Source organism: Porites lutea, chromosome 10, assembly GCF_958299795.1.
Source record: "Porites lutea chromosome 10, jaPorLute2.1, whole genome shotgun sequence".
Lineage (NCBI taxonomy): Eukaryota > Metazoa > Cnidaria > Anthozoa > Scleractinia > Poritidae > Porites > Porites lutea.
The window spans coordinates 31,953,957-31,974,670 of record NC_133210.1 but is presented as its reverse complement, the minus strand read 5'-3'; the positions used below and the strand labels follow the sequence as shown (position 1 = coordinate 31,974,670).

The window sequence follows — 20,714 nt, the reverse complement described above, 5'->3', positions numbered from 1 at the left end:
CACAACAAATTCTGAACAACAAAAAAAAAACTTCAGAAACAGAGGTTCAAGAGCCTTACTCAAGGACAGACGAGGAAGTTGATTGGTGGAGGTTTCACCTCGGGGATACCGGGGTTTAAGCGGAAATGTATCTAGCAGGGTCGTAGCCAGCCTATAGACCTGTAGGCCCGGGCCTACAATTTTTTTGCCGGTTTGATCGCTCTACCGCTTGTAATAAATTATGCATTGTTGGTGTGAGCTAAAAAGCTTAAGACCTCAAAGTGTTGGGGAGGTCAGTGCGTACTGGTCATGCGTGCAATTTTCTGGATATGTGAAAATGAAAGTCTGTCTGGCCTACAACTGGTAAAAAAACTGGCTACGCACCTGTCTATCCCCCCCCCGTCCCCGCCTCTGTTCTAATCCCCGAGGAACGAGTTTAGTGAGATTGTCCGCGGATATTTTTTAAAAGTAACAAACAGCTCCCCATTCCACTACACTGAAAGCGGCGCGAGACTACATATTTATAAGAGGTTATTTACAAAAAGATAAGTAGTAACGACATATAAATACTCTGCAAGCGCTAGGAAAGAGATACTTGTCAATGAGAAACACGGCAAGTTTGAAATTTGACATTTGTGTTGCATCTGAACTGAAAATCACAAAATGTTAAGTTTGGAAACAGAAACGTTTGAAAACTTTTAAAGCTTTTTCACCCATTGCAAGAATTGTAACCTGGTCGCAGACAGTCTATATCCCTCATATATCGAGTTTGAGTGACAAGTCCGGCTGCAACGCATTCTAAAAAATTGAAAATACTAAAGTTCTATGAAAACACAAGGTGAAATTGAAGTAGTTTTGACTATACAGATGAATCAGCAAGTGGGACAAATAGAATAAGAATTATGACCATATAGACAATGCCGCAAGCCTTACATGGCGTTCTAGCTTTTACTTTGTCTGTAAACTCCTACAAAAGAAATTTGTCAACTGACAAGGACGTTCTAACTAATCTTTGAACCCGTGAATGAAATCCTGAAGTGTGGCCATTGAAACTAAAGCCACTGAGAGGTACTTTCTTATACAAGATGGTTGAAACATTTGAATCTTAAGTAAGACCATAAAAAAGACAGTTATTACAATAACTTTAACAATACTTTCCCGTGTAATGTGTATATCTTGATATTTTACAAAGTAGACTTTTCTAGGGAAAGTGATTTCATTTTCAACTATGCCACTTTTAAGTCGAACAGAGCTGCACGGTGCAACACACACACAAATGGCTTTATCCACTTGCCATCGGTGTAGGGCAAGTGAATTGACGAGTAATGGGTTTTAAAATTCACCGTACTATACATTTTGGGATGATTTCGCATTACAAGAGAATGGAGAGAGAGAGAGAGCCGATGATAAGAGTACATGAAAACCTTTAAAAAGGAAGAAATCAAATAAAAATAAAAAAGGAAATTATAAAAATTGCACTCCTGAAAATGGGCCTCCGTAAAGAATGTGATTTGTATGGAACTACAGCCCATCAAATTAAGTGTTTGGCTCAGTTCTGTGAACCATTCAAACGCTACACATGTACGTCTCCGCTTGCTAAGGCAATCAGCGCGTCTCTTCGTTTCAAATAACACGCTCTCCTCCGATTGTTAACTTGTCTAAGGCGGCACACGTTTATCTCCTTTCGTTAGAATAATAAAGTTTCTGTTTTTCAGTTCGTTTGCTGTGTTCTTTGTTTATGCGTAATCACTTCCTGGTCAAATAAAAATCGCGCCATTCCTCTTCCGTCTAACAAATGATCTCTGAAACATTTGCTCATCTTTATGCCAGTTGTAATGGAGTGGTGTCTGATAAGACCTTCTGATTCTTGAGAAAGATGTTCAGCTTGCAACAGATGTGGCTACAAACGTCAAAGGTTGCGGACATCTAAAACGCACAGCTGCAGACAGAAATGATGTACATCGAAAAATTAATTTGCCGCTTACAGCGAAAAGTCGTCACCAAGGTAACAAGCTTAGCCAATTAAATTACGGATAGAATATCATGTGAGCCAATCAAAACTCGGAAAAAAGACATGGCTTATATCTTTGACTATATCTCGACAAACAACATTGCAAACTAGTAAGGAGTGAAAATTCGTTTCTTGTCAACCACAGAAGAACAACAACGACAATTTCATTATTTTTGCACTACACCATTGATAGCCTGCCCCGCAAATAGAGTGGTTTTCGTTTGAGTGTCGTAAAACCAAAACCAAAGTAATTACTCTGGCCAATCACATAGGACACAGACAATACATTGAACCAATCAAAACTTGAAGTAATTACATGTGGCTGACGCAAAGCGCGGGAAAATGCATGCGAGCGCGTCACAATTGACTTTGGTTTTACTTCTGATTGGATGAAAGAGTGGCGCGAATCTTTTAAGCCAATCGCATCGCGTAGAAAGTGCAAAACCAATTACTTTTCGACACTCAAATGAAAAACCGCTCTAGCTACAAAACTGGTCATGGCAGATCAAGACTAAATCACTTACAAGTGGAAGAGACTGTTTATATAGTGATATAAAATATTCGGTGTACCTTAATGGTTTCTACGCGTAGGTTGTGTTGCTACTTACCGTGTTATCTGAGAAACATGCAGCTACTTTGTCGCCTCTTGGACTCCACTGGACTTCAAATATTCCACCATTACCATGGAAACTACTAACTAAAGTTCCAGTCTATATACATTGAGACAAAATATCAGACAGTATAAAGAAATTACTTACGAAAGAGCTGGGTCTGTTAATGCCTTATTTTAAATGTTGACGTTTTACCCTCTTAAATTTGACCCGTCAACCGCTCCCATGTAATCATTTTATGACTCGCCCCAACTCTCTGTCAGTTTCAACGTCCAAGATGGCGCAAGAACATTAATATCATTGTTCACACCGCAACATACACCTACTTTACAGGCTATCTTAAATTGCGCGGACTAAGGCCTTGTGGACACTTATAGGTTATATACACTTATAGTGGGGGTACGTTTTTCTTTCCCGGCTACTCTTGGATGTGTGAATTCTCAGCGGGTTTGCACAGAAGCATATAACCCGTGCGTTTTTAAACCAAAATGCACAAGTCTAAGGAAGCGTTCCTTCGAGATTATCAAGATCAAGTGATCCGAGGTCATTCAGATCACTGATCCTAATCTGGATTATCCCAAAGGAGCACACCCTAATCAGTATGGTCACTCAGTGCTTATGTGAGTGGCTAGCATTACCTTTGACTTAGTGCAAACATATCAATGTACCGTTTATATGGCTTACTGCATAACTATATAACAGTACCTTATAAATAACCTAAGTTAAGAAAAAAAACCTAGGTTAAATCAAAATTAACCTGAAATCGAATTTGACCTGTAACATCCAAAAAATCAACTTGAAAAACATTTATTTACCTGTGTTGACCAGATGTTTATTCCTCTATCAAAGGACCCTGAGGCGATATATCTCCCATCAGGACTAAAGGCCAGTGAATATACAGGTTCCTGATGCTTAGCAAGAGACATAACACAGCTGCCTCGCTCAAGTTCCCACAGTTTTACTGTGGTATCATAAGAAGCACTGAAAATAAGAGGAAATCAATTCAAACCAGGTGGCAAATATCGCAAAAAACTTTATAGCTTTTGTGACATTTTCCAGCCTATTGTTCCCATTCACGAGGGAATGGCAGAAAGAGGTGGACAGAAAAAAAAGGATCAGGTTAGATTTCTGGGAAACTGCCCACCTACTCCCCCCCCTAAGCCAACATTAACACTCAATACTGACTTGGGGCAAAATGTTGGCTTGGGGGAGGGGTAGGAAGGCAGTTTCAAAGAAAACTAAATTGTTCCAAAAAAAATAATAGCAAAAACACACAGACAAAAAAAAAGACATCTAAAAATATTAAAGAGATAGAGCAGGGTGCAAAGAAAGTCATTTTTACAGCTTGCCCAAGCTAACATTTACTGGCCCAAACATCATTTCAACTAGCCCCAAAAACGTTTTCATGAGCACATTGATTTCACAGTTCTTCTGTAATTTGAATTCCTCAAAAAACATCATTTGCCCGTCTGGCAAGTTAATAACAGAATTCACTAGCCCGATAGCAAAATTCACTAGCCCCGGGCTATCGGACACTACTTTCTTTGCACGCTGTGGAGAGTCTGTTTCTTTGTTCCCATCTCTTCATACCTATCTCCACTTCATGTTGTACCTACTATCTGAAGGAATAGAACTAGAACCAAGTGCCCAAAGTTCGACTTTTTTGAGTGAAGAAATCACAAAATTGGGTAATGAATGTCGCAAGAAGCACCAATCCAGGCTTTTAGAAAGCTGAGATTGGAACAGGCTACCTTAAGTGGGATGCCTTAAAGACCAGAAGACCAAGACAGGTTTAAATTTCAAAATATTGGGCTTTGTGTAGGAAGCAAAGCTGTTTTGAAAGGTTTATAAAATTAGACTGTACATATAATATGATTATTAACTTGAATAGTTTTGAAACCTACCTAGCTAAAATAAGAGGAGCATTTGGACAAGCTGTTACTGGTCCTGTAGGGCTCCACGCTACTGTATAAATCCCTTTTTTGTGGCCTTGAAGATCAAACACCCAGCTATCTTGTTTTATACTCCAAATCTGAAAAAGTTCAGAAACTTAGAATATTCTGAAGTGGACTTGCTGTTCTTGACTACTATTAAAAAAATAAAATATATGAAAGACGTAAGCTGGTAAGTGGTAAGAAAATTCTTTGCAGACAGCACCTATGGTAATGACAGTTATTAAAATGTGAGATTATATAACAAGGAACAATATGATATTGCGTCACAATAAATTAAGTTTTTAAAGTCGACAGCAGTCGAGTGCTGAAGGCAATGTCAGGCTTTTGCTCTCTCACCTTACCCTTTTCCCTCAAAAGTAGACGACTCAACATTCAAAGTAGCTGGGTTTTTTAGCCAGTTGATGGCACTTAACAAGAAGCCTGCGGCATACACTCAGAAGCAGTAAAATACTGTCAAACATGTAGCCCTCAGCAAAGTTTTAGGTGTCTTGATCTTTGTAAACTACAGTTCCCTACTGCCACCTTTGATAAGGAGTTGCTACTAGTACGCTGCCTTGCATCTTACCTTAGCTGAGAGGTCATCTGAACAAGATGCTAATAACGACCCTTGTGGATCCCATTTGATTGCATTAACATCACTCTGCAGTTAAAAGAAGAGCACCAAGTCATTGCAAGCTTTTCACCAAAAAAGGTCAGCAACAGACAAACGTTTCTGTTGGGTTCTCATAGTAATAAACCAATAAGAACAATATTGAGCAAGAAACACTCAAAGCCTCTGAACTCCACCAAGACTAGTTGAGGCACAAAGACACATTCCCAAGGGGCTTCCTTCTTCCCATCCCCTAGATCCCACTGGGTCAGGGAGATAAAAGATCAGGGGAACAGGGTTGCAGTTGAAAACCCAGAAACACAAAAACGAGACTTTCTGACCTATGATAAATACTTTCAAGATTTTGAGATCAGAACAAAATTTACCAGGAACTGTGATTTGCCACCCCAAACATTGTCAACACCAGGGATGGTGCAACTGGGGGTGGGGGGAGGAGGGAGGATGGGGTGGAGAGGGGAGGGATGGATATTGTATTGTTGCCTTGTTTGAGTTGATAAAATGACCAGTCAAGCAGAAGGTAAACTTACAGTGTGTCCTTGAAAAGACTTGATAGGTTTATCCACACCTATTCTACAGATATGAATAATTTTGTCTGTTGAACATGATGCAAAACTACTGTTGTTCTGCCAGTCTACATCCAGTGTAGGAGCTATAAAGAACATATAACATATTCATTATGACATCTATTTTTGTGTACTATCTTTATAACCGAGTTTGGCAATAAAAATAAGGTTCCAGTTGATGAATAAGTTCTGATGCATTTATATAAAATTATGCAGCTTCTAAAAACGTTTTTTTTTATGTACTTAGTTTAGGGTAGAGGCGCAGTAGGCGGCGAGGGAATGTGGTGGATCCCTTTGATACTTTGTAATGACCTTCACAATAACGTAGCAGGAATAGAAATTGACTAAGAATTTTGTCAAGCATGGAATAAAGAAGATTTCAGACTCTCTCTCACCCTGGTGGAACCCAAACTGTTGCTTGACTTCCCAGTTACTTGAATCCCAGACAACAGTACTCTGTTAATAGCAGCAGAAAGTAAATTTAAGGTTAATTCTGACATCCAAAGTTATAACTCAAGAAAGTTTTCAAACTGCACTGATGTTGCTTCCAACTCATGTACCTTATCTACGCCAGCGCTAAGTAAATAATTTCCTTTTTTGTTCCATTTAATGGAAAATATAGGACCTTTGTGTTCACATAGTGTTTTAACAAGCTCCCCTGCAAAAAAAAAATACAAAAAAATGATTGAGTCATCAGAGCAGGGAGGTATGCATTGATGGCTTGGATAATGGTTACATCATAGTAATAATGAAGTAAGTAAAGAAGCACCTAAATTTGCCTTGTGATTTTTTTACTGGAATTTTTTTCTTGGATTTTTAGCTTTTAAATAATATCTTTAACGCTACAGATCAACTTCTGCATTGTTATGTTGACTCATTTTCATTATTTTTCAATACAATTTCTTATTACAGTTGTATTATTATTATTATTATTAATATTATAAACTTGAGTAAATATGAAACTTGAAGCTAAGTTTGAGTGTAAAATTATTTTACCCTCTGGGCTCCATATTCTAGCTTGCCCATCATAAAATCCAGTCGCTAAAAGTGTTCCATCATTCTAATTAGAAGAGGACAAAGGACAAAATATATTAGTTTTACCTAAATGGGTAGTCTCATTACGGGAAAGAAGAACACTGACAACAGTGCTACATGGTTTGGTCACAAACAGTAATCTGCTAGTTCCTAAAGAGTTATCAATGTTTAAGTGAATGGTGATTGTTCTGAAGTTTCAATAACTTTTAAAGACGTTTGAGAGCAAGGTCAAGTACTTACATGTAGTGGTTTACAATCAGAATAGTAATCAGTCAGTTGATATAGTCAGGGGAAAGTAGGTGACAATTAAAAAAAAAACGACATATAGTTCTGCTAGTGTTGGGGTCTTCGGCAAAAGTTTTAGTTTTTGTTCACTTACATTCCACTCTAATGATGTTACATCCTTAGTAGCATTTTTATGGTTTTCAATGTCCTTGAACTGATGCTGTAACACAACGGGTGTCCCAACTCCTGAATCATTAAATGGCCACAATCTAGCAGTTCCATCACCAGATCTTATAACACAATGACACATGAACTTTCAGTAATTATTTTATAAAAACTATCATTCCTAAAACAGTCTCTCACACAAAAATATCTTTACATGTCAACAAAACTTAAAAAAGTGTAATAACTTTTCTCGCTTCTGACAGACAATCGTTTAGTCATCACCAAACAAGGGAAACAAGTTTAAGAGAGTATAAGGCAACAAAAAACAAACTAAAATAGAAAATTTTTTGAAACACAATAGTGGAAATTAAGTTTTATGAAACAACACCTACCCAGAAGCTAATAAATCTTGAGAAGGATTCCAAGAACACACAAATACCTGATAAAGAAGGAATTTATAAAATGTCACTAAATCAATTGCAGCGGTATTTACCAATAAAATACCTTACTTAAATAAGTACTGGTACCTCAATTACCATTAAAGGTATATAGCACAATACTAAGGCTCTGCTCTAGCAGAGCCCGGTGGCTCCTGGTGCCTAACTTTTGTTCTCAGGCGACTAGAAAATCTTAGCTTTTTCATAGAAATCATATGCTGGGCACCCTGGATTTGGCTCCCCTCAATTTTTCTTAGAGCACAGCCTTGAATACCCTCTAGGAATGGAACACTTTTCAAAGCTCTAAAGTTCAGAGATGGCCACTGTTTGAAGATCCCCAAAACTTAAGTGAATAACAAAAACATACTGTTCAACTATAATGCAAAATTAATAATTCAACAATTATTTTTTTTCTCCCTTTTCAGTAAAAAATAGCTACTATTGACCTAAAAATGAGAATTTTGACATTGTATAATAGCCACTTTACACTACTTGTCAATTCTGGGTAAAAGTTAACTCCTGGTCTCAAATAAATGAAACAATACGATGCAAATTAAACAGTTTGATACAAAAGAAAAGGCAAATTTATTAAGAATATCTGTTGTTTCAAATTAAGTACAGTGGAACCCCATTAATATGGTCACCAATGGACCAAAAAAACTTGGCAGTATTAATGGGGTGGCCAAATTAACGAGGGTTTTTTTACAAGAAAATGTATGGCAGTATCAGCCAGGCGGCCAGAAAAAGTGACCTACTAACGAGGTGACCATATTATTGAGATGGCCGTAAGGCGGAGTTTCACTGTATATCATTACCTCAGATTCATGGCCTTTCAAAAGTGTTGCTTTGTAGTTTCCAAAATCGTTAACTCCCGCATCAATCTCCATGACTTCACTATGTCCCTTGTAATTCTCATTGGGATAGTGGCTGCCATCAAGATTTGATTCATGTTTAATCTCTCTAAGTGGTTTAGTATTTTGTAATAATGTATGCCTTGTAGCAACAATGTCCGGGAGAACAGCGTCAATAAGTGCTAGCTCAGTGTTTTCATCTAGTATTGTTCCATCCTAAAATAGAAGGAAAAAAAAAAAGACACATTTGTTTTACTCTGATTCAAGTGCACAAGACATTACTGGTTTTCTTTCTTAAGCCCTTTTACTCCCAAACAAAGTCAGTTTTAAAGACAAAAAACAACATGAGCTAATTTAAGGGTTAATTAATGACTCTACTTATTAATATCATTACAACAACAACAATGTTAATAATAATAATAATGGTAAAATTGCGTTTGACGTAAAGAGAATGCAATGTAATATGAGCACGAGAAGCCTGGGTACAAGCATTTAGCAGAGAGACCCTCGATTTTTAGGTTGGTTCAACTACCAGAAATACATCATAGACTCCACAGGCAAGGTAGGCGCGCATCTAAAAGCATCAGAATGTGTGCAACTGTTTTTTCTTTCAGATCCAGCTTTGCTCATTTTCTATCAATCAAACAATCAATCAATAAACTTTATTCATCCACGGTATTAATTAAAGCAGAAAAGCTTATGGGGCTGTGCCCAGAAAAAAGAAGAAAATTAATACAAAATTACTATTATTATCATTGCACAGTAACTAATCTTTTTACAAAATAAAGTACTACAAGTAATTAAAAATTATAATTTACATCACAAATTATAATATTATTATATTCTTCATCTGCGCTGTTCATTTTCTTCGTTAGTCAGCTGCTTGTCAGGTCTGTTCTACTCAGTAAGTTTAAACTCAATCTTTTTTCAAAGAAGTAAAATGCAATGTTTTTTGAACATTGTGTACGTCCAATACAACTACCCATTACATTACTTAATGTGCCAGTTTTCGAATTTATTAAAATTCATCCTTGGATCCAAGGTTGAGCGATATGAAGCCAATGTTCAAATGCATTTATTAATCCCCGATTACTTCTAGCGATAACAATAATAAACATCTTACCTCACCGAGTGTCACCTCCGCCTCAACATACTGGACACCTTTCTGAATGATTGACACCAAAGCCCCAGGGGGTACCACAGATCCATTGATACTGGATTGGTCAATATGACTTTCTACTCCAAAGGTAAATGCTGAATGTTGAAATCCTAGTGGTAAAATAGACATAATAATGAGTTTAAGAGCACTGATAGTCCTTTATTATGTACATGTAATGTCATTTAAACAATAATAAAAAAAAAAAACAGAGGAATATATGATTCTTTTCATGCTGATATTCTCCTCTTGTGAACACAATTAAAATATGAACAACTCCAGGAGCCAATAAAAATTAACCTGGAACCAGAAGCTCCCTTATACCCATGAAATGGTGTTTTCATAGAAGAGTTTATCTTTACATTGATTTTCCACAAATTTTCAGACTAATAAATAAGTGGTACAAAACAGTCAGCAAAAGCTAGAGACCAAAATATAGTATTGCTGATATTTTAACGGCATTTACTTTTCCCTTGTTTGCCGTTCCGTGACTGAATCAATTAATGTGACATTTTCCAAGCCCTGTTTTAAACTTCTTGATTAAGCATCAAAGCCACCCTTGATCCTTTACCAAAAATGGGTGGTGGTGGAGGGGTAATCGGTGGAAGTTGGGGGTCATTAGCCTTTAGTACTGAAAGGTTTAATTTCAGTATCACCAGTTATGCATATGGTGACCAAAGAAAATATCCACTGGTATCAGTAGTCAAGTGAGTTATTAAAGAATAAAAGCATTTCCTTGGGTCCATAGAAGTTTTATAAGTGTATACTGTGATAAATGCCTTTTTGGTAGAAGAATAATACTTCAATAACATCCAGATAAATACAACATTCACAGCTTTTAAATTAAAAAATTTACTTTAATTGTAATCTCTGTTGATCTAGATATCAAAATATTATTATTCAATAAGTTAATTCTAAACATGACATCACATCATCCTGTCTGTCATGTTATGAGGCATGATTTTTCAACAAATCTCTTGAGATTATGAACTCATAGATAACAAATTATTATGTTCCTTGAGATCTTTATCAATGTAATATTTACGTTAGTGAGGCATCAACGCAACATGACAGAATCAAGAATAAAAACAAGTATAATTTTCTCGATTTTAAGGTGTGAACGCCAAATAAAAAATTCATCATTTTCTTAACAAAGAAATAATCAGTGAAATAATACCACGACTTATTATGTATATTTACTAAAGAGAGGTTGGGACTTCTGATAAACCTGAAAACCACTAAAAAATTAATAAATTAAGATTGATAACAAATGTGTTTTTAATATTTTATGTACAACGAAAACACTGTGTAAGTCTAAGCTTAGTTTTAATTTTTACTGACCAAGACAAAACAATGAAAGATCAAAGCGAGAGATCTTGCATTTCTTTGATCATAAAACAGAAAGTTTCGGTTTATTAATACGTTAATAATATAATATGTGAGCTTACCTGACTCCTGAAGATATCTGTAAACTAGAAAGTTGACCTCATCGCTGCTCATAGACATGATAAATAACACATAATCTAAACAGTGGTAGTTCTATTTTACGTAGTTAATTCAGACATTGATTAATCCCGTAGAGACACGCGGGAGACTCAATAAATCGCGTCAGACTATCCACAATTGCAAAAATAGAACAATCAACCGATCCTTGAATCATCCAAAGTTACAATAGGATTGCAAAATCCCGCATTTGAGTCGTTTCAGCTGTTCTACGATACAAAATGCTAATAAAATTGAAGACTGTTTGTAGTCAAACCATTACTGGTCCGCCATATTTGTTGAGCGCGAAATGTCACGTGGTCAATGGCAGCCATTATTTTACTACCGTGACGTCACGAAGTTTTAAGAGCAAATAAGAGTCTGAGGACCAAATTCTATAAGAGATTTCTCAATAAATGTAGGAAAGAGAAACCGTATATGTGCATGTATGTTCCGTAACCAAAAAAAATCACGCCTAAACAAAGTTGTTTTAACATATTTAAAAAGCGTCTTTTTTGGGGAATGGGTGTTTTGACCCACGTTCGAGTGAGGTATGGACACTAATGAGTAGCCAATAGCCTCGTTTTGATGCATATTTTCGTTCTCTTTGCCATCCGTGGCCATATTGGTAAGGAAGACATATTATAGATGAAGAAATCGGTTTTAGAGTGGGTTTTGTAATAGCCATCGGTCGAGTTTGTCATAATATATTAAAAAACCAGTACCCCTTCTATCCTATAAGAGGTATATTCTGTTGTCTTTTGAGGTTTTCTCAGAGCAAAATCACAGATAGTGTCACGTTCCAAGGAGACACTGTATTTACACCAATGTAGAGTAAAAATATTCTCTTTTTATGATAGTTTAGGACATTTGATGTTAACATGGAGATTAAAATGTTTTTGTTTATGACGACTCTAGGAAAGTCTGCTTTTGAGTAAAGTTTCAGTAATTTTAGTGTACAGCATTGTAAAATTCAGTTGCATATGATTCTTCCTCTTCGATTCAAGTCAGCTCTGAAGTTTTTTTTCGAAGCTCTCCTATTTTTGAAAATGAACTCATTTAGGCAAAATATTTCCTTTGGGCACGCATAGTGCATGCTTTCTAGTTTTTTAATGAGTTAGCAAAATGCCCAAGATGAATACAGTATTCCAGTTATCAATAGAATCTGGGTGTTCAATATTCAGAGTAAAAGAACTCAATGATATTTGAACATTACTTTTTATCATTTTGTATTACTTTTTACATCATCCTGCATTTCAAATATATGAATTTCATTTATTCACCTTTTCATTGCTTTTTACCTTGCAGTAAATATGGGTCGTGTTATTAGAGGCCAGCGTAAGGGTGCTGGGAGTATCTTCAAGTCCCATACCAAACACAGAAAAGGAGCTGCAAAGCTTAGGCCACTGGACTACTCTGAACGTAATGGTTACTTGAAAGGTGTTGTTAAGGAGATCATACATGACCCTGGACGTGGTGCTCCGTTGGCAGTTGTTAGCTTCAGGGATCCTTACCGATATAGGCTGAGAAAGGAGATCTTCATTGCCACAGAAGGGATGTACACTGGACAGTTTGTGTACTGTGGTAAAAAAGGTAATATCTGAATTTTTGTTAAACATAAATCGGTGATGAATCCTAGATAACCATATTCCAGAATATGAATAAATGGATTCAATTCTAGAAATCACTTGTTTACCACATTTATTACATTGCAGCATCTACAAATGTGGCTGAAATACAATATTGAGATGCATATAGTATTTCAGTGATCCAAATCCCCCAGTAAATTAGATTTGTAGCAAGATTTCTGCGCATTCTTGTTCCAGAATACAGTCAATCAAATGTACCCTACAAGATGAGCACTTTGGATAGATTTGGTTAGATATTAATGCTAACAGCAATTTTTTCCTCTATCACGGCATTATATTCATTATCTAAATCAACTTTCCGCATTGGCTTCTTTCAGCGGCTCTCCAGATAGGCAACTGTTTACCCATTGGCACCATGCCTGAGGGAACCATTGTCTGTAACCTTGAAGAAAAATCAGGCGACAGGGGCAAGGTTGCTCGTACCTCAGGCAACTATGCTACAGTAGTATCACACAATCCTGAAACCAAGAGAACACGTGTGAAGCTGCCCTCTGGTGTGAAGAAAGTCTACCCCTCTGCCAACCGTGCTATGATTGGCATTGTTGCAGGTGGTGGTCGTATTGATAAACCTATGCTCAAGGCTGGGCGTGCCTATCATAAGTACAAGGCTAAGAGGAACTGCTGGCCTCGTGTCCGTGGTGTTGCTATGAATGTGAGTATTTTAAATTAGACATCTGATGTTTTGGGGGAAATTTTTTCCCATTTCTACCATCAAGGGTTACAGAATAGCTACTAGGCAACAGGTCTTTTGAGCAGTGATTTCTTCAATTGGTGTATTAATTTATGTCAATAATTATGTGCACATGGCTACAATAAGTTGTCAGAGATTATACCAGGATTTTGGCTTCCATTTCTTCATGCTTTCTGGACTCTTTTGTTGATTTCAATTTATTGGTTCCCTTTAATGTTGAAGACAATGACCTCAGTAGCAAGGCTGTGCTCTAAGGAAAATTGAAGGGAGCCCAGTGCTCTGAAACCGCACAATCTAGGGTGCCCAGCATATGATTTGAGTGAAAAATCTGAGATTTTTTAGTCGCCCAAGGGCAAAAGTTATGCGCCAGGGGCCAGTGGGCTCTGCCAGAGCACAGCCCTGAGTAGACTTAATTCAGTGCATTTGTTTTGCTAATTTCTCACTATTATTAGTGTAACTTTCTAATGAAAAATTGATTCTTTGTGTTTTGTAAAATAAAGAGTGTATAGGAGAAACAGGACCACTCTCTAGGTTAAAATTATCCCCAGTTATACCATCTAAAACAACAGAACATAATAATGCATTTGTGCTTTGTTTTCAGCCTGTGGAACATCCTCATGGTGGTGGTAACCATCAGCATATTGGTACACCCTCAACTGTCCGCCGAGACACATCAGCTGGACGAAAGGTTGGTCTGATTGCGGCCCGTCGTACTGGACGAATCAGGGGAGGAAAGAAGAACCTCAAGGGAGACAAGGAAACAGATTAGATTGTACTACTCTCAGTTGCCAAATAAAATTCACTGTAAATTTGATTGTAGTTTATTTTGTTGCTTCGATGAAAGGGTAAACATGTGGCCTGTGAATACAGTTACCTCTTAATGCTCCCAGTTTTTTGTAGTGTTACTAATGCGGTAAGGATAAGTTGCACAAAATCATGTAGCAAGGAAAGATAGCTGTATTCTTAGTCTAAAAGAGCAGGAAGTACCTTGCTTGCAAAGACTGCATTTTCTTTGGTTACTGAAGGGAATACAATGAATTTATTAATGGTCATTTAGTACCAAAACACTCTGCTTCGATGCGAACAGCAAGCAAAACAAAAGAGTTACATATTTTAAGAAGTAACTTTTTTTTGTTTTTAAGATTTCACTGTGTTGTTTGCATCCCGGTAAGGTGTTTGTGTACCATGTGACTGACTGAAAATGACCTTATCCCCTGCAGCCTGTTAGTTAGCTCTTCATGTGGGGAATATGGTAAGAAGCCATGCGAGAGTGGTGCATGAAAGGAGAGGCAGGAGCAAGGGGTAACTCTTGCAGATCGATTTGCTGGCCACTCAAAATGGAGAGTTTGCTTGAGGGCTACATTAGTTGAAACCAGTGGGTCACAGTTGCAGTATGCTGATGTCCAAACTCCCCCTCTGCAACCACGTAACTCTACTGTTAAGCCTATGATTGATTCATCATCACAGTGGAGTCAATGTTCCCTACATTATTTAACTAATGAATGGCTCCTCTTGTGGCTAGGATGAAGGTGACAGGAGTATAAAAGTATTTTCTAACTTTTTTTTTAATAACAGCGGCCAATTTTGCCACTAGACTCCTTTCAAAATGGAGGAATAGAGTCAACCACTTAATAGAGGCTAAAAATCAAAGTGTGTAACAGCTTTTTAGCCTTTACTGCGAAAAGCCCAAAAGTGTGACCGCTTTGATTTATTCACATTCTTTCATGCAGATTTAATCCAATCAGAAGCCAGCTGGAAACTGTCCTCGACTTCTGATTGGTTAATCTCTGCATGAAAGAATGTGAGTTGGTCACACTTTTGGGCTCCTTGCTGTAATAACCACCAGACAAGGACGAAACAATATTAGCCCAACATCGGAGGAAAATGCCGATATCAGTAAAGTCCAAAACGAGGCTGAGTATACTGTAGAGCCCAGGTCCTCCATATAATCAAGCTTAATCCCGGTCATCATGGCAGCTCTGTGGAGCTTGCAGAGAGGCAGTCGGATTTATTAACGGCATTAAACTATACAAAGGAAGATTTGTTGGTGGGATGTCCAGTAGTAAAAGACTTCCATGTCAGAAAGAAGCATGTGCTATTCAAAAATGCCTTCAAGGTAAACAAACTCTCGAATTTTGTCTCATATCAATCGTGTTTCACGAGAAAAATATGTCAAAAAAATTCATAGTTAATTTTTATTCATTAACCTTATTAAACTTAGGCTTATCTTAATGTCAATTTTATTCTGGCCTGAAACTCAAGTTGTTGAAATTGTTGATTTCGTGGACCGCGAAAATTCTTCATTTCTTGTATCGGAACAGCATCTCAGGTAATGCTGGCTAGTGGCAATGTTGCAGGTAGGTTGGCAGCAGCAGGCTTTATCCAGGGTCCTGTTCATACTAATGGGTTTGCCAAGACTTCTATTTTCGTGTTACAAGTGAAATAATGTTTTTCAAACAGTTTTCAACAGCCCATACCAAACCATCTTATAAGCATTTCTCGCAATGCAATTCCCTTTATACTCCACTCAGTATGAACAAAAAGTGATTCATATCCCTACACACCCAATGGAGGGTTGTTTGAAATTCTGTTGGAATTTCTAACGGAAGGTATGAACCTAAACAGGGGCACTCAACGTCAATTGTTGGAAAATATCTGTTCTGAAGATGATTTGAGATCTAGAATTTTCGGAACATTTGCTGTAAGATTTCTTGCTTGCCTGCCTCTCCTAGGATTTTCGAACATATAAAAAATGGTATAATTGCCCAGTTTTAACGGATTTTTACCCTAAAAAGGTCCCCTAGAATTTTCGGGAGCCTTTTTTTGGCTGAAATTTTCAAAAAGGTAAGTTTTGATCCCTATAATTTTCGGATCACTAGACTTTTAGCTAGGAAATCCGAAAAAGATGAAAATTTTTTAGGAGATAAAAATATCCCAATATCTACCTTTTAAGTACTAAAATGCATCTAACAATGCTATGTTTAAGTGGTTTTTAACTATATTCTCCTTGGGTGCCCCTGCCTAAATTGGCAATCTCCAGTGGGGATGGGGGGTTGAAACAAAGAGAACCTTTTTGGGGGGTTGGGGAGGGGGGGGGGGGGTATGGATATTTTGTGGACCAGTATGTTTCTCATTCTTTTATGTCCAAGAAACGGAGATAGCAGCCCCTTAAATACAACAATCGGTACATTGTGAGCTCTTCTTAACAAACTAAATAATAATTATAATTTGAATCAAATGTGTCTCTTCAACTTTGTCTACTAGAGTACAACTATCAAGAAGATAGATGCCAGCAGGTGATTGAGACAATGAAGAAGTGCTGTTCCAGGAATTCAGCGATTAACACTGAACTGTGCTTGGGCTTCAAAACAGAGCTTGAAGAAAGAAAACTGGTGGCAACCAACAAGAAAACTTAGAAGCTTGCATTTCTATGTTTCTCTTTGTATTCAGACAACACAGATGATCAAACCAAGGACAAGTATAAGGACAGATTTGCCATTCAAAGTCAGTGGCAGATCCAGACCTTCGGGGGGGTGGGAGGGAAGGAACGGTCTCCAAAAAAATTGTTTTCAGTTTGGTCTACAAATAAGGGGTGGGGTGGGGGGTGGGGGGGGGGGGCGCTGGATCCGCCACTGAGAGTAATAGGATTGTCATGAATGGGGGAAGTTTCATACCAACGGAGACCACCAGAGCTTGGGAATCTTGCCTTTTCTTCGAGGGTGATGCTAGGTGGGTTCACCCTTCTAGCCAAGCCAACTTTTGGCATCTCATTTAAACGGTTTACCGTGTTTTGTATAAAGAAAAATATGTATGAAAAGTTGGCCAGCCAAGGGTAGCTCAGGTAGGCTGGTGACCTGTTACCTGGGACAACTTTTCTCCTTATAAATGGGGCCTAAGTGCAAGGTACAGATGGGTACTGATTGTCTGTAGGAATCACTTAAAGTAGTTTTTAATCTCCTTTATTATATTCTTATCATGTGCTAGTACAGTGTGCTTGTTTGATACAATTCCAGTATGAAGAAGGTATATTAAAACTAAATTGTATAAAACTAAAAGCATTCAACTAATAAATTGTTGAAGATCCAAAAATAATTTCCGAATTGGTTTCAGTTTCTTGGGCAGTTCTTGGCAATAATATTAGAATGCCACCATGAACTTTAAAATAACTTAGATCCTAGGGTGACATAAATCACAAAATTACAAAATTGCGACTGCTTGCCAAGAGAGTTTGACTTCAATGCTTGAAGAAGACTAAAAGAAAGGTTATTCTAAAATCTTGCAAATTATGGTTATCTTAAGTAACTACTTAACTAATAAGTCACAATACAAGTGATAAAACTCTATAGCAAAGCATTTTTTGGGCTGTGAGCACTTGCATCTTGGTGATAACATGTGTCATGATTGTTTAATAATAATTGCAATATTGTCATAAATTTATAATGCAAGGCCGAGCAGAAATCCACCAGCAAATCCTGAAGCTGCAGCCATGTTACGTCGAGCATATTTATAACCCTGTTGAGAATAAAATAATGAAGAATTTATAATGCACCCAGAAAATACCAACTTTCAAGTTTCAAGTTTAAAAAAGTCAAGCCGCCTTGTCTCATGAAATACTACTTGGAGGGGAATAATAGTAATAATCAACTGAACAGTAATAGAGTAACACTTGACAGACTGTATTTAACCTATCTTGTCAAATGAAATTTTAAAACTCTTCCTACCCTATTTGCAAGTGCAATAACTCCTTTCTCAACATCATCACTTTTTCGCATCTTTTTCACTTGTTTTCCAACTTTGTGTGTGATCTTATCCACATCTTTTTCCATTCTCTTCCAGTTTATGTTGATGTAGCCTGCCCTATGAGCTACCTAAATGGCAGTAACATGACAAAGTGCATATTAGTGAAGTAAAATTATCAGAATTGGCTGTTTTCTCACTAGAGACGGATTATCCATCTGTCAACATTGACTGAAAATCAGTATATAAAGTCAGATGGATTGTCCATCCAAAATTAAGACTGTTCCTTTTTCAAATTAAGACGACTATTATCTGCCTGATGTGAATTCTCCAATGAAAAACTTGTTTCAGATGGATAATCGTCTCTAGTATGAAATGGCCATTATCAGACAATACAAACATTGAGAACTTATTTTTAACTTTAAATTCCTTATACAAAAGTTGATTTAACAAACATTCTTTAGCAAAAAGTTGGAGGAAAATACCATCTTGTCTTCAAAGGTTTAATAGGGCATTTGCACGATGGCGTAATTTTACTACCACGACCAGAATCCTTCAGAATTTTGTTTTCTGGAGCACATTAGGGCTTTTGTTATTTAAACCTCGCTTCGATAACTGAATTTAAATATGAAAGAAAAAACGAAAAGGATTCTAGTAGTAAAATGATGCCATCATGCAAATGGCCTATTGGGCACTTTAGTCTTTTGAATAGGTAACCTTACTGATATTCTATGATTTTTAATTTCACAAATCCTGGCTACAGATCTTCTGTTGTCATGTGTAACAAGAAAAGAATATAAATATTTTTTTGTGTTATATGAAAATTTTATACTAAAGATTACACATAAGGAAACAGAAATATAATATTATATTATTGAAACAAAGTACTACCCTTTTGTGACTATCAGACAATTCTGTCTTAAGACACTTTGTTCATGCACTCTTAAGTGGTGAAGCCAAAATCCATTACTTAGCTGGCCAGTGAATTGCCCACTGTGGCAAAAATCCAAAAGAAAAGCAGTCAATGTATTCATTCAGTTCCCAGCCTTGGTGAAGGGAATGTAGGTTGTAGATTTACATACCTGTAAAACAAGAATTCCTCCCCCAATCATGGACAGTGTCAGCTTGCCAACTCTTTTAAAAAGGTACCCTGCAAACCTAGAGAGATGAAAACCAAATGAGTTGCACTTGAGTTGCCATTAATTTGTGATTAGGGTAATAATGCAAGCTGTACTGTTCATGATGGCCAAAAATAAGAGAATTTCCTAATGGACTCTTCCTTGACCGAGAGGGTGACTATTTTATACAGTGAGGCTGGACCATCTTTAATTTGTTGCTCATCATTTTTGGCAATCCCAAATATGTCCTGGGATACATAAGCAGATATATTTGATGACGGGTTAGCGATGGTGGTTTGACCATAAATTAACACTGTAAGCCCCAATAACTAAAACAAATTCTCAAAACCAATGTCATCTGCCTTGAGAAATAAGTGAGAAAATTTGAAAAAGAATCACTGCAGTTCCCGTCAGTGATCATTTTATATATTCTCCTAGCCTCTTCTCTGGATGATGTTAGGAGTAAATTTAAGTTGGTCATTCTTGCGAGTTAAAGGGTTAAAACAACTGGATTATCCAAAGGAAATAATCCGCTGTTTGGTGTCTCATGTAGTCTGCTACACAGCTGTTTTTACTGTTGTCATGCAACACTCCTCCCCTGTGGGGAGAAGCGTTGTCACTGAGTCAACACTAAAAACAGCTGTGTAGCAGACTATATCTCACCAGCTGTCTGGTCCAAAAAAACTCTCTCTTTACGAGCTTACCATCCAGAGACTCCTCCAATGGTAAATTGCTGTACTGCGGGTCTTTCTGCTAAATCCATGCTGATGAGTTGTTCAACAAGATTCCTAGAGCCTGGGGTCTCAATTATTTCATAAACATCTCCATCCTCTTCGTCTCCGCCTAATTATTGTTATTTATAAGAAAGCAAGCACTTCAAATATGACAAACAAATTATGACAGCTAAAAACTGAAGCCTCTTTACCTGTTGATCAATATTTTTGTTTTCAAAGCAGTGTGGTTGTTATTTAATAATAAAGCTTTAAACAAGACGGTTCTTATTAAGTTAAGGTTATTCAAAAAGTGGATAAATAAAACGCTGGAAAATTCCTACATTGCACGGAAACGAAGTTTATTATTGATATTAAATGTAGGACAAAGTTTAATATATAAAGCTCATTATATCAAAATGTTTGTCGTCACAGCGTAGCAAAGCTAGAAATAAGAAATACATTCGAGATGAACTTCAACGTGTAGATAACTACTCAATCTGTTTAAAGATAAGAATCAAGAAAAACTTACTTTGTGATGACATCTTGAGTGAAGGAACGTGATGTATTCGAAAAATATATTGGCTTTCAGTTCCTGTTTCCGCAATTCGTACTGTCCAGCGGAATATACAGAAAAAGTTCCTTTTAGATGTAACTTTCATAAAGAGGCCCCTAACTTTTCTCCTTATAGATAAAAGATTACTTCTTAACTAAACTTACATAAGGAAA

General features: G+C 37.0%; 3 protein-coding genes across 5 annotated transcripts; 1 reads left to right on the top strand and 2 right to left on the bottom strand.

The window, feature by feature from the left end:
- Window positions 1-189: 189 nt before the first annotated feature.
- On the bottom strand, window positions 190-11,377 carry LOC140949818 (F-box-like/WD repeat-containing protein TBL1X). Of its 2 annotated transcripts, XM_073398952.1 has the most exons (14): window positions 11,047-11,377; window positions 9,566-9,711; window positions 8,407-8,658; window positions 7,547-7,593; window positions 7,144-7,279; window positions 6,726-6,789; window positions 6,290-6,387; window positions 6,125-6,185; window positions 5,694-5,815; window positions 5,122-5,196; window positions 4,506-4,633; window positions 3,417-3,582; window positions 2,599-2,700; window positions 190-1,918 (listed from the first exon to the last, which is right to left on the bottom strand). In XM_073398952.1, the coding sequence occupies exons 1-14, from the start codon at window positions 11,102-11,104 to the stop codon at window positions 1,889-1,891; spliced, it is 1,485 nt and encodes a 494-aa protein (XP_073255053.1). In that variant the 5' UTR covers window positions 11,105-11,377; the 3' UTR covers window positions 190-1,888. The 2 variants fall into 2 exon arrangements, with proteins under 2 accessions (XP_073255053.1, XP_073255054.1); XM_073398953.1 differs by lacking the exon at window positions 5,122-5,196.
- Window positions 11,375-14,234, top strand: LOC140949819 (large ribosomal subunit protein uL2-like). 2 transcript variants are annotated; one of them, XM_073398955.1, is made up of 4 exons: window positions 11,375-11,378; window positions 12,389-12,673; window positions 13,047-13,381; window positions 14,022-14,234. In XM_073398955.1, exons 2-4 carry the CDS (start codon window positions 12,394-12,396, stop codon window positions 14,187-14,189), a joined length of 783 nt encoding a protein of 260 aa, XP_073255056.1. In that variant the 5' UTR covers window positions 11,375-11,378; window positions 12,389-12,393; the 3' UTR covers window positions 14,190-14,234. The 2 variants fall into 2 exon arrangements, with proteins under 2 accessions (XP_073255056.1, XP_073255055.1); XM_073398954.1 differs by lacking the exon at window positions 11,375-11,378 and adding an exon at window positions 11,607-11,708.
- A 3,119-nt stretch (window positions 14,235-17,353) lies between these two features.
- On the bottom strand, window positions 17,354-20,666 carry LOC140949870 (FUN14 domain-containing protein 1-like). The gene is made up of 5 exons (XM_073399012.1): window positions 20,518-20,666; window positions 19,980-20,118; window positions 19,240-19,315; window positions 18,142-18,288; window positions 17,354-17,932 (listed from the first exon to the last, which is right to left on the bottom strand). Exons 1-5 carry the CDS (start codon window positions 20,645-20,647, stop codon window positions 17,855-17,857), a joined length of 570 nt encoding a protein of 189 aa, XP_073255113.1. The 5' UTR covers window positions 20,648-20,666; the 3' UTR covers window positions 17,354-17,854.
- Window positions 20,667-20,714: the final 48 nt, after the last annotated feature.